The 18,298-nt window shown below is 30.1% G+C and overlaps 1 protein-coding gene and 1 pseudogene across 1 annotated transcript; both read right to left on the bottom strand.

The window, feature by feature from the left end:
- Positions 1–920: 920 nt before the first annotated feature.
- Positions 921–2,806, bottom strand: LOC145557652 (uncharacterized). Its single transcript, XM_081618829.1, has 3 exons — positions 1,404–2,806; positions 1,095–1,320; positions 921–1,012 (listed from the first exon to the last, which is right to left on the bottom strand). The coding sequence occupies exons 1-3, from the start codon at positions 1,920–1,922 to the stop codon at positions 921–923; spliced, it is 837 nt and encodes a 278-aa protein (XP_081474955.1). The 5' UTR covers positions 1,923–2,806.
- Positions 2,807–4,067: 1,261 nt separating this feature from the next.
- LOC145557651 (cytochrome P450 76AD1 pseudogene) lies at positions 4,068–11,123 on the bottom strand (annotated as a pseudogene).
- Positions 11,124–18,298: the final 7,175 nt, after the last annotated feature.

Raw genomic sequence — 18,298 nt, 5'->3', positions numbered from 1 at the left:
CGAAGGCAACTTCGAACTTGGCTAGGTGTGTCTAGATCTTGTGAATGCGGAATTTTGTTTGTAAAAAGGGTTGGTTTAGAAAGAGAGAGAGATAGAATAAGCTTTAGCTTAGAGAGAGAGAAGAATTAGAGAATTCTTGATGAGAGTTGATCATTAAAAACGGAGGTTTAAGGATGCTATTTATAATGAAAATAAGTCAGAATATGATAAAAAAGAATCGGAGTTTCAAGAAGAATAAAACACGACGCTGGCGCCGCAATAGCCTCTATCACCGCGCGACGGGCTTGACAGGCTTGTCTCCAGGCGACAGCCTGTGGTGCGGCGCTGCAGGTTGTTTTCCACACATTTTCATATCTTTTTGATAAAATTAAGCGTACGAGGGGTAAAATTGTAATTTCATTTAAAACACTTCTTTTATTCTAAATAAAACTCATAAAACTCAATTATCAATGCTAATCACATTAGGATTCAAAAGAACTTTCTAGAATATTCTAGAAGACTATAATCAATCCTAATTGCATTAGGAATGATAAAGCGTAATAGGCCCTCCTCTAGATCATTGGGCCGCAAATAAGGATCAAACCGGGCTCAGTTCAGTAATTTGGCCATAACTTCCTCATTATTCATTAGAATTGGGCATATAATATATCTTTGGAAAGCTCTTTTCGATCCTGATCCAACTAAACTTTTATTGGACCCTTGTCATGGACCAAACTAAATTGGATTTACTAATTTCATAAAATAGGTTTTTAAAAAACAGAGTGAAAGAAGAGAGTTTTAATCAAACCAAACCGCAACAATGGATTTACTATTTTCATAAAATAGCTCCTCTTCTTCTTCTTCTTCTTCTTCTTCTTCTTCTTCTTCTTCTTCTTCTTCTTCTTCTACATCGATTACTTCCATATTTAACAAATCATGTTCTACCTCTTGCATAAGAGTCGTTTCTTCCATTTGTAAGGAGCTAAAAATCCCTCACAGTTTGAAAAGCCCAAATCCACAAGAAAGTATGTGTCTGCATTATCAAATATTATATTAATCATATAAGATTCAATATAAAATAACTAAGTTATGAGAAAAAAAATCTAAACTCTCACTTCTTGGTATTTTAAGCCCATTAGGCCTCCTTAACGCATCACGAAGCACACGAGGATCTAATGCGGACCCTTCCCAATCGGGTAAGACATATGTGAAATGAAGATTTGAATCACAAGCCGCTAAGACATTAGTACTAAGGTCACCTTTCCTATCTCGATAGCGAGGACGATCCTCAATAGGGACGGTCATCTTAATGTGTGTTCCATCAAGAGCTCCAACAACACCCTAGCATTATATTTCACAATACATAACTTCGGCTAATAAAAAGAAATTTATATCGTTAAAGCTATAGGTCATATTGATTTTACCTCAAACCATTTCCACTTGTTATCTTCGGCAAAACTAGTGATTTGGTCAACTTGCTTGATGTAATACTTTCCAATCTTCAAAATAGATTGGAGGACTATATGGAATTGATGACTCACAGTCTCTCCAGAACGGGCAAAGATAGCTTGAATTGTTCTATTTTTTAAATCTTGGGCAAGAATATGAAGAAACAATGCAACGATCTCTTTTACCGTGACATTTCTTGTTGTCTTTAAACCTCCCTTAGCTTGCAAAATATGACATAATTTATTAAAACAACTTATGTCAAGCCTTAATTGCTCTCGACAAATCCTATCATTTTTTAAAGTGTTCATCCAAGTAGCTCTAGTTAAGGCACACTCATGCTCATTCCATGTTACCTCTTTAAGCCTATACTTTTGACCATAACATGCACCTACTACTATCATAATGAAACCTATAACTACGACAATAAACTCCATATCTTCGTCATCATCCCTTACACGTTTTAGTGACTCTCGAGTACAGACTTCCTCTGACATCTTTTTAATTATGAGCTGGAAGAATAAAAAATACCCAAACTCAAACTTTGCATATATATACTTGTACACAGGTTAGTAGGCGAATTCTCTAAGAAACAAACTCAATGCAAGTAATAATTATTCTAGCTAGTGTCTTCTACATGTAAGTCACTTACTAATAATAATTGCCAATAACGTACATATTATCATGCTGTAATCAATATTAATTTCTAAAATAGTAAATTAATTGAAACTGATTTCATAAACTGATTTATGCAATGAAGCACATACTCCTCCATGAGTTTCATGAAACAAGTTTGACAAAATAACTCCAGTATTACTACTGCCTAAGCCATACACTCCATTATTATACCCCTCCGGCAGTAATCTTGGCCAAGCTACTCTACTCAAGCTCTCCAATAGAACAACATGAAAATCAATTGATCATAGCATTTCAAATAAGAACACTCAAATTTCCAACATTCAGAGAGCAAAGATACTATTTTGTAAACAATTTCTCACTTTAACATTTCATCGAACACCTAGTGTGCACTGAAATACTAGCGTTTTACCACACAAATCAATTAAATTTATAGTAAAAATGAACAAAAAAAGAGCGAAAAAAAATCAAACTGAAAGGCAGCTCCTATTTAATCAAACTATCAACACAAATCACGAAAAAAAAATCATGCAAATTAATTCATACTAAGCTGTTGTAAAATTGTTAGCAACAATCAAAGATAATAAAAATAATACAATCGCAGCCATCAGTGCTATTTCTCATCAAATTGCAAAAATTAGGGTTGATTAAATTGACAAATCTCATCAAATTAAAGAAATTAGGGTTAAGAATTACAACTAGCTAATAAACAACAATTACAAATGGCAACAAAACGGAGAGAGATAGAGCATACCTGAGGAAAGAGATTGGAGATAGAGAAAAAGCTTGACCTCAGCTTCTCTAATGGCGGCACAGGAGAGAGAGGTAGGAGAGAGAGCAAGGATTTAGGGAAAAAATTTCTCAAAAAATTAGTGGAGAGAGAAAGAGTAAGATGGGAAATAAATTGGATTTGAAATTACATGATTTGATAATGGATTTCAAATTCCTAAAAATGGCCATATTTCTTACATACCTTGGATTTGGCCCAATTACAAATCCAAATTCTTAGTATAGCCAAACAACATATTTGGCCCAATTCCATCATTTAAAATGAAATCCACAATACCAAACAGGCCATAATTTAATTGAGAATACTGGAGTGTGATTCGAAGAGGACGATGATGGGAAAAGAGGTGGATTGGTTATGGTGGGGTGTTTGTTTGGTGGCAGGGAGTCACAGAGGTGGTTTTTCGGCACCGCTTGTTGGGTTTGCTGGTGTGAGAATGCGTGAAAGCAAGTGAGAAGCGGTGAGGGTGGGTCTTGGGTTTGAGAGGAAGAGGAAGGAATAATGGAGTATGTGCAAATTTTAATAGAGTTGGAGTATGGAGATGAAAGGAAGAGTGGAGAATAGGAGGGAGATCGTGAATTTTAGGAGTAAATTGTTAATTAGTTGCATGATTAACAACCAACTCATTTTTTTTGGGGGTTAAAAACAACTTAAAATGCCAACTCAATTTTTCATTTTAAATTTTTTGAAAATTTTAAGGATTTATCCGGTCACCGGTAAAAAAACGTAATAAAAATTAATGCTATTACAAGGTTGACGTGTTCATAAATAATTAAAAGGTTGACATAATAAAAGCGGATGGCCAAAAGGTTGACTTAATATTTACAAATTTTCCAAAAAAAAAAATATCTCCTCTCCTCCTTCCTCTCTCCAAAACCCTAGCCTCCATTGTTGAATTTTGAAGGGGTTTTCATCGGTTTTAATCGGTGGAAAGCCTCAATCCTTGTTTCTTTAAAGTTTTTTTTTTTTTTTTGGTTTATAATAGTGCTTCCTCCTTTTGGAAGGAATTGTTCTCCCTCGAAAGAAAGAGTTTTCAAGCTCCTTCAAAAGACAAGGGTTTTTCGACCTCCTTTGAAAGACATGGTTTATATCCTCTTTTCGAGGAGAAACTTCTTAGTTTTGAATCCATGATATTAGATCTAATGGATTGTCGTAAGATTATTTTGTTGGTGAAAAAGTTATCAAGTTTCGAATACAGATAGATGAATCAGAAGGAAAACATCCTGACAGCTTAGATTGTCTCTCCAACAAAGTTGTAGGGTATTTTCCAGCGATATAAGCGGGAGATGTTCCACGGTGCAAGAGCTACTCGACAATCGTAGTTTTTATGAAGGAAAATTTTATTTGATTCAATATCTTATGTATTTGTTAATGTCGAATATCTATTAAAGATCAGATGTTGTATGACTTTTAATTACTGAAATATTTTTCTATTAAAAAAATATGCAAGTATTTAATGTGTACTGTTATAACTTATAAGGAAACGAGGAAGTTGTGAAATTGACATTCATAAAAACTAATTTTGGATTAATTAGTACGTGCATCATAAATCTTAGCTTCATATTTAAAAAAAAAATATATAAAAATTAAAAAATAAAAATTGTAGCTTCAACATAAATTATCACGAACGATTAATTGGAATAGCACGTAGTGATTTGGTCTTCTTTATTGTAATTCCACATAGATCATCCATGTCTAAAACCCGTTGCAACTCCTGAAAATCTTCAAATTTCCAATTAAACGAGTGAATCAAATTACCCAATACCAAAGAAATCATGCGAATGGCCAAGGGCATCCCCGGGCAAATTTTCTTTCCTCCACCAAATGTAAAGAGTTGGCTAAATTGGCTCTTAACCTCAATCTCCGACCCCAAGAATCTCTCTGGAATGAATGAATTCGGGTTAGACCAAGTATGTGGATCGCGATTAATAGTCCATGCATTAACTATAAGCATTGTATCCTTAGGGATTTGAAAGCCGTCAAATTCTACATCCTTTTCTGCTTTGCGAGGGAGTAACAATGGAGCTGCTGGATGAAGTCTAAGGGTTTCTTTAACTAATGCTTGTAGGTATGGAAGTTCAAAGATATGCGATTCCAATATATATTCCATATTGCATTTTAGCATCAATCCATCTAATTCTTCTTGCAACTTGCTTAGAGCCATAGGATTTCTAAGTAACTCTGTCATTGCCCACTCCACTGTTTTTGAAGTGGTGTCCATTCCAGAACCAAGAAGATCCTAAAGTTTATATCAAGAAATAAACAAAGTTTCAATATAATATGTGAGATACATATTAATTATTACATGCATGATATATAAAATTGTACTCTATATTACTTTAAATATATTGACCATTTATCCAATTACTTCCTATGTTTTTGTAGTTGATATGAGCTTTAATTTTTGACACTATTTACAAACCCTAGTTTGGCTTAATTTGTGATTTGTAATTATAATAATTCCTCTGTTTTTTTAAGATACATCATTTTTGAAAATATGGAATCCTACACAATTTTTGGATTAAAGAGAGAATAAAAAGGGGGTCCATGTGATATGAGAAAGATAAAGAGAATTTATTAAGAGAAAACTGATGCATCTAAACTAAAACTTCAATTCTATTTATAGAAAGTGATGCATCTAAAAAAATAGAGGAAGTACTTCGTATATATAGCTAGTTATGTGTTATTTTCTTATAATCGTCTCAATGTATATTTATGATAATATCAATTTATATATTCATAATATTAATCTTTATTAATTATTATTTATTGATCATTAGAGTTCAATGCTGTTAAACTAGTAAGATGATAAACGCAATACAGAAATATGTCAAGCAAAACAAAACTGATGACAGTTTAAGGCCTTGTTTGACAATTGACTAGCTACTGATTATTGGCACAGACGGATCTAGGGCGCGGGCCTACCCAGGCCATTGCCCGCCCCATGAACAGAAATTTCTTTAATACAAATAGAATATTGCTGCTATATATACCATTAAGTTGTGTTGGCTAAGTTGGTTTTTGCCATATAGCCTAAACTCTCAAATGAATCTAGTATTGATACCGTATTCAATTCTTACTAGCAACATTATTTTGTCTTTTCTTTTTATTGAAACAAAAACTTATAGGTACCACCAGTCAACCCACCCTATGAAATCGTCCTAGATTCATCTTTGGTTGTTGGCTATTTCTCTTGGCCGGTCTAACCAGCTGTTTTTATTGGATTTTTATATTAGTTGTTTGAATGTTTTCTATTAATAAATAATTATTTTTGATAAATATAGTTGTTGTTTGTTTTTTACAAAATCACCTTTAAGGGCATTGATATATTTTTTTTTAATTTGTTTAATACACACAACTTTTATATTCCATCAATAAAATAATAAAGGAAAATGTTATACATAGCCCTAAGGGATATGAATAATAAGAATCTAAAAGAGGAAAGCAGCAGGTCCCACGCCACGCACAGTAATTTTTAAAAAATAATACTCCGTATCAACTTTTAAATATAATTGGTTATTTTACAAAAAATTTAAAAATATAAAAAAAAAATTAATAAATATACACACTACTTTGATGTGAATTCTAATCAATAAATGACAACTATTTTTATTAGGAAAAAATATGAATACTTCGTTGAAGTAGATTAAAATATATCACAAATGTTAATATTTTCTACTATAGTCATAAATGTTTGTGTGGAAAGATATATCAAATCTTTTTATTTAAAGTAATTATCTTTGTTAACTTATATAAGAAATTATTTTTGTATAAGATATTATACTATAATTAAATTTCCTTAACAAAAAAAAAAAAAACCTAAGGACACACTAGGAGATGACACGTGTCATTACTGATGTGTCTTTTAGTTTATAGTTATTGATTGATAGATGATTACATTGATTTACGCGTGTTTTTGTCATGCATTCCTAAACTAATACCAAATAAGGAAAAGAAATTTAATTTTCATTTATATCCTTAAGGGATATATATAGCATTACCCAATTTTAAAAATAGTAATAATAATTAATTATTTTAATTTACTCCCTTCGTCCCTAAAATAACGACCCTTTTGAGTATTTTTCATCAGTATTAAGAAACTAAAATGTGAATGAAGTATATATAAGACTATGGGGAAGCTAATAAAAGTACATTGAAAAGGTAAATTTACGTGAAATTTGCAAAAAAAAAGTTGAGAGATTAAGTAATAAAAGTACATGAAAAAAGCAAAATTTACATGGGAGAAGCTAATTTTGCACAAAAGTATTGCAAATTGGAGGGTATTTAATGTAAATGGGATGAACATTTTGCGACTAAAATTTGACCAAAAGGGACTATCTAAAGGAGAAGGAGGGAATTAATAAACACAAATTGGAGGGATTAATTATTAATTATTAATTATTACTCCCTCCGTCCCCTTTTGATAGTCCCTTATGGGCATTTTTCATAGAAATTAATAAACACAAATAAGAATACTTAAAGGTTTTTTTAGATTTTAACACCTGCTAAAAACACGAAAATGGTTTTTAACACCTCAAAAAAAAAAAGGGGGTATTAACACCATACAAATTTTCAAAAATTTGGTATTACCACCACTTAACGGTTTCCGTTAAAAAATTCAGTTAAATGTGGTCCACAGTGACACGTGTCACTATTTTATTTGTTTAAAAAAAATAAATTGAAAACCTAAAACTACCCCAGCCCCACCCACCCCGCCACCACCGGCGTCCCCAAACCCACCCCCTTCCAGTGTCCGGCGTCCCAGTGAATCGCCCGGCGCCGGTGACCCCACCCCAACTACCCTTTCCTCCACCTACGCACCCCACCCCTTCCCTTTCCCCATTTTCGTTCCCGACCCACAACCCCGAAACCACCCTAAACGGGTTTTAGGGTTTCGTTTGGGGTGGTAGGGAATCGATTAAGGGAGGGGGAAAGGAGAGGGAGGGCGTTTCCGGGGGAGGAGGAAGGGGAGGAGGGGCGTTTTCCGGGGGAGGGGGCGTTTAGGGTGGTTTCGGGGTGGTGGTCGGGAAATGAAAATGGGGAAAGGGAAGGGGTGGGATGCATATGTGGAGGAAAGGGTGGTGGGGGTGGGGTCGCCGGCGCCGGGCGATTCTCTGGGACGCCGGACGCCGGCAGGGGGTGGGTTTGGGGAAGCCGGTGGTGGCGCGGTGGGTGGGGCTGGGGTGGCTGGGGTAGTTTTAGGTTTTTTTATTTTTTTTAAATTTTTTTTAAATTTTTTTTAAAATTTTTATTTTTTATTTTTTGTTTTTTTAATTTTTTAGTTTTTTTAATTTTTTTGGCCAATAACAAAGCGACACGTGTCTATATGGCCCTACTTAACGGATTTGTAAACGGAATCAGTTACGTGGTGGTAATACCCAATTTTTTGAAATTTGGGTGGTGTTAAAATCAATTTTTTTTTTTTGGAGGTGTTAAAAACCATTTTCGGGTTTTTAGCAGGTGTTAAAATCTAAAATAACCATACTTAAATTACATTGAAAAAGTAAATTGACATTGGGTATGCGAAAAAGTAGAGAGAGAAAGTATTTAAAGTACATTGGGAAACAAAATTTACATGGGAAATTTAAATTTGCACAAGTATTGTTGCAAATTGGAGGGAATTTTGGTAAAAAAATTAATATTAATGGTTTTTGGAAAAAAACAAATGGGGTGAATATTTTGGGACTAAAATTTGTCCATAAGGGACTATCAAAAGGGAAGGAGGGATTAATTATTAATTATTAATTATTAATTATTAATTATTAATTATTAATTATTAATTATTAATTATTAATTATTAATTATTAATTATTAATTATTAATTATTAATTATTAATTATTAATTATTAATTATTAATTATTAATTAATAATTATTAATTAATAATTAATAATTAATAATTAATAATTAATAATTAATAATTAATAATTAATAATTAATAATTAATAATTAATAATTAATAATTAATAATTAATAATTAATAATTAATAATTAATAATTAATAATTAATAATTAATAATTAATAATTAATAATTAATAATTAATAATTAATAATTAATAATTAATAATTAATAATTAATAATTAATAATTAATAATTAATAATTAATAATTAATAATTAATAATTAATAATTAATAATTAATAATTAATAATTAATAATTAATAATTAATAATTAATAATTAATATTAATTATTAATTATTAATTATTAATTATTAATTATTAATTATTAATTATTAATTATTAATTATTAATTATTAATTATTAATTATTAATTATTAATTATTAATTATTAATTATTAATTATTAATTATTAATTATTAATTATTAATTATTAATTATTAATTATTAATTATTAATTATTAATTATTAATTATTAATTATTAATTATTAATTATTAATTATTAATTATTAATTATTAATTATTAATTATTAATTATTAATTATTAATTATTAATTATTAATTATTAATTATTAATTATTAATTATTAATTATTAATTATTAATTATTAATTATTAATTATTAATTATTAATTATTAATTATTAATTATTAATTATTAATTATTAATTATTAATTATTAATTATTAATTATTAATTATTAATTATTAATTATTAATTATTAATTATTAATTATTAATTATTAATTATTAATTATTAATTATTAATTATTAATTATTAATTATTAATTATTAATTATTAATTATTAATTATTAATTATTAATTATTAATTATTAATTATTAATTATTAATTATTAATTATTAATTATTAATTATTAATTATTAGTTATTAGTTATTAATTATTGCTTATTAATTATGAATTATTATTACTTATTAGTTATTAATTATTGCTTATTAATTATTAAGTATTAATTAATCCATTTGTTTCATAATGTTAGTCCCACATACTATATTGGGCGTTTCAAAAAGATCTACCATATTGAATATATTTCATTTATAACTTGATTTTTATAGGAATTAATTGATTGTGGATTGATGACATGACTCTAAGTAAGGAAATCTTTACCTTAAATTGTACAATTATGACTTGTGCTTTCCTAATAAAAAATCAAAAAAGTTAAATAAGGTAAATTAATTATGAATTATGTTGTACTTTAATGTTAGATTCCAAATATATTTCTTTTCTTATTTTATGTGATTGATTCCATATGGGACTAACATATTGACAATTAAAATGTACGGAGTAGTATATACTTTGTATACAAGTGCACTTACCAACAGCAGATGGTAAAGATGATCTTGATTGATTTCGTCCCTTTGTTCTTCCATAACATCTAACATCACGTCCAATAGATCATCGTGGTACGAATTTGAAATGTGCATTTGATCATTCTTGGACTTTAGTCTCAATGCTAAAATTTCATCAAATAACTTAAACAATCTAACACAATAACTTGTTAGCCGGTGTCTAATGCGTTGTGGATCGATCAATTTAAGAATGGGATAACATTCTACTATGTTAGGTCTCCCAATCTCATTTATGATACATTCCATCAAATCCTTAATCTCTTTTATCCTTGAATCACTACTCGAATCCATAGAGAAAATAGTGCTAGATATAATATCGAAAGAAGCATCATAAATCGTTTGTCCAACATCGACAACAATGTTGGCTTGCGAGCATTCTTTCATATAACATAGCAAGTCCTCCAACTTTCGGTACCTATGAGACTTCATTGATTCGAGCATCTTTTCACTCAATAGTCGGTTGTTGTAGATTTTTCTAAGAATTCTCCACATGGGAGAAGAGGCTGATAGTGGTCCAATGGAGAACTTATCATGATCGCTAGCTCGAAAAGCATCAAGGTCATATAGGGTGTCATGGCTATTAAGGAGGACTTGTTTGGCAAGCATGGCATTTGATACGACAATGGCGGTCGTGGAACCAAGCTGAAGGCTCATGATGGGGCCATGAGTCTTAGCAAGTTCATCAAAGTACTTGTGAGGTTTGGTGATGTGAGGTAAAAGGTTCAAGAGATTGCCAATAATAGGCAAAGGGGAGGGTCCAGGAGGTAGGTTTTTAACGTATGACTTGTGTTTTGCAAGTGAAACAATTAAATAGGATGTAGCATATAATGGTAATATCCACTTTATGTAGCTCAACAAATCTATGTTTGTTAGAGAATATAAGGGGAGATATTTAGGTAGAGAATTAAGGGTGTTTAATTTGATACAATTGTAGGAGTTGCATGGTACATGCGTTATCTTATATATAGGTCTTAAACACTCAATCAGCCGTGCAGAACTCTGATCCATAAAGATGGACAACATGCTATGGGGCGTTTGGGTTGGATCATTTCGAATCAGCAAAGATTTGGAATGAGTTCTGGTTGGATCGGGTTAATTTGGGTCTAACATTTTAGGTTAAGTTCAGGTTGGGTCAAGTTCATATTGGGTCACTTTGGGTATTGGGTCAATCATTTCGGTTAAAATCGGGCCGGGTTACTTTGGGTTAGTTTCGGTCAACTTTGGGTCAAGTCACGATTGGGTATTTGGGTCAACTCCACTTAGTTTCGGGTACGAGTCGGGTCATGTTTGTTCAATTTCAGGTCAATTTTTTAGTCGCGGGTCAGATCAGGATAGTCTGGTCTAATACTATCTTATATAATTTTATGCAGGCTTGTTCCTATTTATGATTTTGGTGGCCTACGGGTATCGTAAAATAACAAATTGGGGCCGGGCTCTAAATTAATTGAATCGATTAATTCTGCCATTATGCTTGACAAATAAAGTGATAATATTCAATATAGGAAAGAGAAGGTTTTGCATGAGACTAGACTCACGGATCTTTTGCCAAAATGGCCATTATAACAAAACTATTTACCAAAATGCTATTTATGAAAATTAATTCCAAAACTAGCTAAGCTAAATTAATTCAAAAAAAAAAAAAAAAAAAAAAGAAAGCCTGATTCAGGTTACTAACAGCCGCTAATAAGCAATAAATCCTAATTTCAAGATCATAAAAAATTTTAAACTTTTATATATTTAGAAATGTATCACAAATATTTTACATTCAATTCAAGTACTACGTCGTAGTATTGCTCAACGTAGTATTGCTCAATCAAAAAAATTGTTAATTGAAGTAGTATTCTTGTCATCTCCAGGCTCTTGGGAGAAGTGTTTGGATTTTAAAAAATGTTTCTCTCGTTAAAGTTATAGTATAACTCTAGTTACTATCAATAATCAAGATATTATGATTCTTTTTCGGTGTTTTTTATTTTTTTTATTTTGTTTGTTGAAGTTTAGAGAAACATTTTGGATGATTTTTTGGTTTACTTTAAACAATTGAAAATTGTTGCGTTGAATGTTTTTCCTATATTAATGGGATATAGACATTTATGAACTATGGCATTAGAAGTTTCCAAATAATTAAAATCCAAAAAAAACTTAAAAGTAAAAAAATAAAGCTAAAGCAAACCGATTCAAAGAATTTTATTTTGAGGAGTATTATTTTTTGTTTTTTAAAAAGGAGGGGTAATTTTCCATTCAAGATAATAATGTAGCTAGTTTTGTAATTAAAATTCATAACTAGCCATTTGGGTAAATAATATCGTTATATTAGCTATTTTGGTAAAAGATCCCTAGACTCACCGTGAGTTTAATATGTCTGACAATGATATTCTAATATCTGACAATAATAATCTAATACCTTCCATTCATTATTTTCTTATTGACCAGGCCACTGACCCTCTTCTTTTTCCATGGCTACAATATTTTCTCTCTCCTCATTACATCCATGAAACCCCTCCAAATTGGGATTTTCACATTAAGTCAAACAAAGCATCTCTTACACTCCAACTATAGTGTTGCCGCCAAAACCACAACCATTTTCTCTCGCCGCTGTACTCGCCATCGCAACTCAAACCCCCCAAAACCCAACTCCATGTCTTCTCCTCTTGAAAATGCCGTCGAAAATGCCAATGGAACCTAGAACAAAAAAGACGGTGGAAGTGGTGGTGGAGTAAGACAATGGAAGTGGGTCACAAGGTGATGATGGTTGGATTTCGTTTTAGTGAGAGTTGAGGGTGTAAAAGTTATATGATATTTACAAAGAAATTTATTTCGAACAAATACTATCTCCGTTTTTAACGACATTTGCAAAGAAATTTGGTAAAATAACAAATCGAAGCTAGACTAAAAAATTTTAACGAGATTGATAGTTTTGTAGGTACTTATTGGAATCATCTCAATGAATAGTTTATTAAATTCAATTGTTATATTATTTAGCTATTGATAATCAAAGATATTATTGGTCAAGTTTGCCATAGGCATACGTGCACAAGGAAAACGTTTCACTTATTTAAACATGGAGCGAGTAATAAATTAATCAATCTAGATACAAATTGCAACTAAAATAAGTTAAAATAAGTTCATATAATTACACTCCAGATCTTAATTTAATTTTTACTAGGGAAGCTTATGCGCGCGATACAGCTAGCCATCGTAGGGGAGTTATAAATTCGAACCTCAAAGTTTACGTACTTTGAGTTGCTTTTGAATTATACTTGTCTTAGGTCGATCAATAAGAGATTATGTATTAATTTATTTTATTGTAGAAACATGTTTTGTGTTATGATTATTTATTTTGAAATTGATCATATATATATTATAACTCGCCAATGTATGCATTACTATATAAAAAGGCAGTCAATGCTATTATTGCATCATTTTATAACTATAATAGGAGTGTTATGGAGAGGACAAAACCCTCATTGAACACCCTCGCACAAAGGCTATGTGAATTAGTATACTTCCCTGCAATTAGATAGTCTTTGGACCATATAATGGAGGAGATAGCATTTATGAGCTACGAGTATTTAACTGATGATGTATGAGTACGTCTTAACTCTTTTCTATAATCATAAACTATAAGCTTTTCCTAGGATAAAAATCGAGCCAATGACACAGTAACTAAAGCAAAATACATCTTCAAACAACCTCTTAATCAAAAGCATAAGACTACAGTACCTCATATGTAAGACATAACTGCTACATTCCGTAAAAGACTCATCAAATGAGTTGCTTTGTTTGACTCCCCTATAAACACAGCTAAAAGAGATTACATTAAAAGTATTACTTTGTTTTTTTTTTGGTTTATCATTTTAATGGTATTCAAGCAATTACACTTTACACTCCACCACTACGAAGGTACCATTATTGCATTCATCTGTCAACTCCACCAATCTTGAGTTGTCCCCAACTCTAACCGGATACGGGCGTCTCCTAATAGTATGCTTATTCACCTCTTTGTATAACATAAACAAATAGATTGCACAAACTTTACATTTCCTTTAGTGAAAAAAAAAACCAACCAGCAGAGTCATCATCTTTATAGAATTATCGCGGCGATGATATGGGTGGTGACCGGGGGAATGGAAACTGACATGTTAACAGTATTTTCCAGCAACCAGAAAAGGAGTTCGTGAGAAAAGAGGAAATTGAGAAATGAGGATTTTTGGCCTTTCGGTGGAATGATAAGAAGGAAGATAAACAAAAGAAATAGAGAACAAAAATACGAAAGGTTAAATAGGGGTAAATATGTCAATTAACTTTTTTAAGGGTATAATAGTCTTGACACTATTCATAAGAGTATTTTCTCACTTTTTATAAGGTGGGGAAGGGATGAAGATTTTTGGCCTTTTCAGTGGAATGATAAGAAGGAAGATAAACAAAAGAGATAGAGGACAAAAATACGAAAGGTTAAATACTTAAATGCATCAAAATTAATTTTAATTGGGGGTAAATATGTTAATTAGCTTTTTTAAGGGTATAATAGTCTTGACACTATTCATAACAGTATTTTCCCACTTTTTATAAGGTAGGGAAATAAGAAAGTTTAAAGATGATAATCACGTGAATATTTTATACGCCATCCGTTTCAATATGATAGTGTCATATGCAATCAATCACATAAAATAATAAAAGAATAACACTTGGAATCTTACATTAAAGTACAAAAGTTGTTCATGATTAATTTTGCCTTATTCATTATAAAAAATAATAATAATAATAATAATAATAATAAAAATAAATTTTTTTTGCCTTATTTAAATTTTTTGATTTTTTTTTTTTTTTTTTTTGGAAAGTATTAGCCATAATTGCATAATTCAAGAGTGAGATTTGCTTACTTAGAGCCATGACATTAATCAACGATTAATTAATTTAACCACTTAGAATTTAATGGGTATAAAATAGGAAATATAAACTAACTTTAAAATAGAATATATTCAATATGGATAGTTTTTTTTTAAACGCCTAAAATAATACTGGGACTAACATAATAAAACGTAGGGAGTGCCAATTACTTCGAAAGTACTGATTTTGATGAGAAAAATTAGTGGACGAAGTTATGCGGATTGTGCAGTTACAAAGAGGTACGGAGTAGTTTGTAACCAAGTATTCTTATTCATTCACCTAATTTCTAACTTCCTACAATTAAAGAACTTTATTTTTAGTAATTAAAACTGACTGGGCCTCCTTCCCTAGGGCTCAAGTCAGCACCCTCTTATACACTGCCTCTTGGACGACCCTGATAATGTTATAGTGTTATGCACACCACGTAGCCACGTAGGGTATGCTTGGATTGTGGCCTTTGTGGGTAATAAAAATCAAACTTGAAAAAATATACGTAGTAAGTAATTAAAAGTGTTGTTGTAGGAGACAATGTGTGTTTACAATTGAAATGAAATAGTTGTTCCATGAGGAAAAGAGAGAGAGGAATTATATTATCCTCATAATGAGGGTAATAGTTACCCACCCTCTCCCTGGTGTAACTATTATCTCCAAAATGAGGGTATTAGTTCTTCTTTCTTCACCTCATACCACACCATCATTACATAATTTTCCTTACAATCACACCATAATATCTCCTCCTTCCTTATATTCAATTTCATTTTGCTTAGTTTGACTTTTATTATCATATGAATACATTTCTCTCAATCCAAGCATGCCCCTAGAGAATTAAAATCTCCTACTCGTAACAAAATCTAACCCTTATTAATCCCTATGTCTCTATATTTGGCTCTATAATTGGCAAAAAAAAATGGGTCAAATTTTAAAATCTTTGACCATAAATTCAAAGAAAGCCCAATTTATCTATGTGATAAACAAAAAACATTTATCTAGTAGCATCTATACTTAGGGTCTGTTCTCTTCCGTTGAAATTCAGTTCAGTTCAGTTCAGTTCAGCTCAGTTCAGTTCAGTTCAGTTCAGTTCAGCTCTTAATTTATGTCTAATGATATTGCTAATGATATAAAGACAAATTTCATTCTTTTAAGCTCTTATTACAACGACGACGACAACAACAACAACAACAATAATAATAATAATAACATTAACAATAATAATAATAATAATAATAATAATAATAATAATAATAATAATAATAATAATAATAATAATAATAATAATAAATAATAAATAATAATAATAATAATAATAATAATAATAATAATAATAATAATAATAACAATAATAATAATAATAACAATAATAATAATAATAATAATAATAATAATAATAATAATAATAATAATAATAATAATAATAATAATAATTTGGGGTTAGATACTAGTTAGATACATGTATTAATTAAAACATTAAAGAGAGTGGGTTAGGGTGTTGGACTATTGGGTCGTTGCCTCTGTTAGCTTAATTTTCGTGTTTTTTTTTAAAAATATTTTTTTTAAAATTTGTTTTAATGGGTTAGATACATGTAAGTGTTTTGTGTTCTTTTGTCATAATACTATTTTATTTTTAAATTAAATAGTATATGTTTTTAAAATATTTAGAGGTTTCAAGTTTTTAATATATTTTCCATAAATTTTATAATTATATAGTATATTTTTCGTAAATATTTTAATATGTACATTTGTATATACACATATGTATAGTAATAAATAATCAATAAATAATCGAAGATCATTAATCCGTAGTTAAAAATTACTAATTAATAAGTTCAGTTCAGTTCAGTTCAATTTAGTTCAGCTGAGTTCAGTCAATCAGAACAGGCCCTTAGTATTTAAAAACACAAACCATCATTTACATCATGACACATGTAAACTTGTTTTTCACCGATGGCACATGCCACCTCACCTTTTCATTAATTCATTCATAAATGCCCTTTATCATAATTAAACCCCACTAGCTTTAATGCAATACATGTGAATATTATTTGATTCACTTTCCCCCCAACTTAATATCTTCTACAATTGCATTCAATTTTCATCCTTCTTCTCTTTTATAAACTATTCTTTTTCCAATCAAAACATATTACAAAATAAAATCCATATTGTAAAAACATTACGTGCATTGCACGGGCCAGAAGGCTAGTTTATGTAAATAAATCAACACAAAATCTTAGTCACAACATTATAATTTTGTAAATAACTCAACATCAGTGGGACCACATTTGATACAAAATTATTGATTTATTTACAAACATGCCACTATATATTTTTTTTTTTTGTACAAAAGGTATATACATGTCAATCGGATCATTCGATTCGTGTTACATTGGATCACAGGTCAATTCGGGTTGAGTCACGAGACGAGAAATGCTCAACCCTAACCCACAATTTTGCGTTCGGGGAAACCTAACAGGTTTAAAATTATTTTTTATTAAATTTTAGAAATTTCTGATTTTTCATCCTTACTTTTTTTATATATATAATTTTTTTAATTTTTATTTTTAGTCATTGCATGCCAATTACATATTTTAAATCATTAGTACCACTTCAACAAAGCACATTAATTCCTAACTAATAAAATAATAATTAAAAATTAATAATTAAACTTTTCAACATCACAAAATTTATTAATTTAATGAAGAGGCCAACATTATTATATATGTGGAGTATAATATCTTTTGACATAATATCAATAGATTTGTCAATCGGTTGCATGAAGAGGATGTATGCTAAATGTTTGAAATTGCTATGGGTCGATAATTGGTGTAGGAAGTGGTTGGTATATGTGGATCTGAGGAAGAGTTATATGATATGGATATATGAGAAAGAGAGAGAAATGTTAGATGGTACACAAATGATCAAAATTAACCAATAAACTCATGGGCGGATCTAGGGGGTTCATTGAACCCACATATTTTCTGAAAAAAAAAATTATAAGTTTTAATTTTTAAAAAGAAGAAGAAAAAAAAAGGCATGAACTTTTTTGTGACGTAAATAATCAATTGTGTAAGTCTGGCATATTGGTAAGGGAGTGATAGATAGAGTAGCGAGGCCTCCTCTTTGTTGACAAATTGATCGAATTGTAGAAACTTAGAATTTTAAATTTTTACTTGTTCTTTTAATTGATAATTAGAACAAATTTACATTGTCAAGTTTGTGTTTATTGGGAATTTGGGACTTTTGCTTTATGTGTAATATTGATTTTTTGCAATAGAATTATAGATTTATAGAACTAGTAAGGT

Source organism: Chenopodium album, chromosome 9, assembly GCF_948465745.1.
Source record: "Chenopodium album chromosome 9, dcCheAlbu1.1, whole genome shotgun sequence".
NCBI classification, from domain to species: Eukaryota; Viridiplantae; Streptophyta; class Magnoliopsida; order Caryophyllales; family Amaranthaceae; genus Chenopodium; species Chenopodium album.
This window is presented reverse-complemented; position numbering and strand designations above follow the sequence as displayed.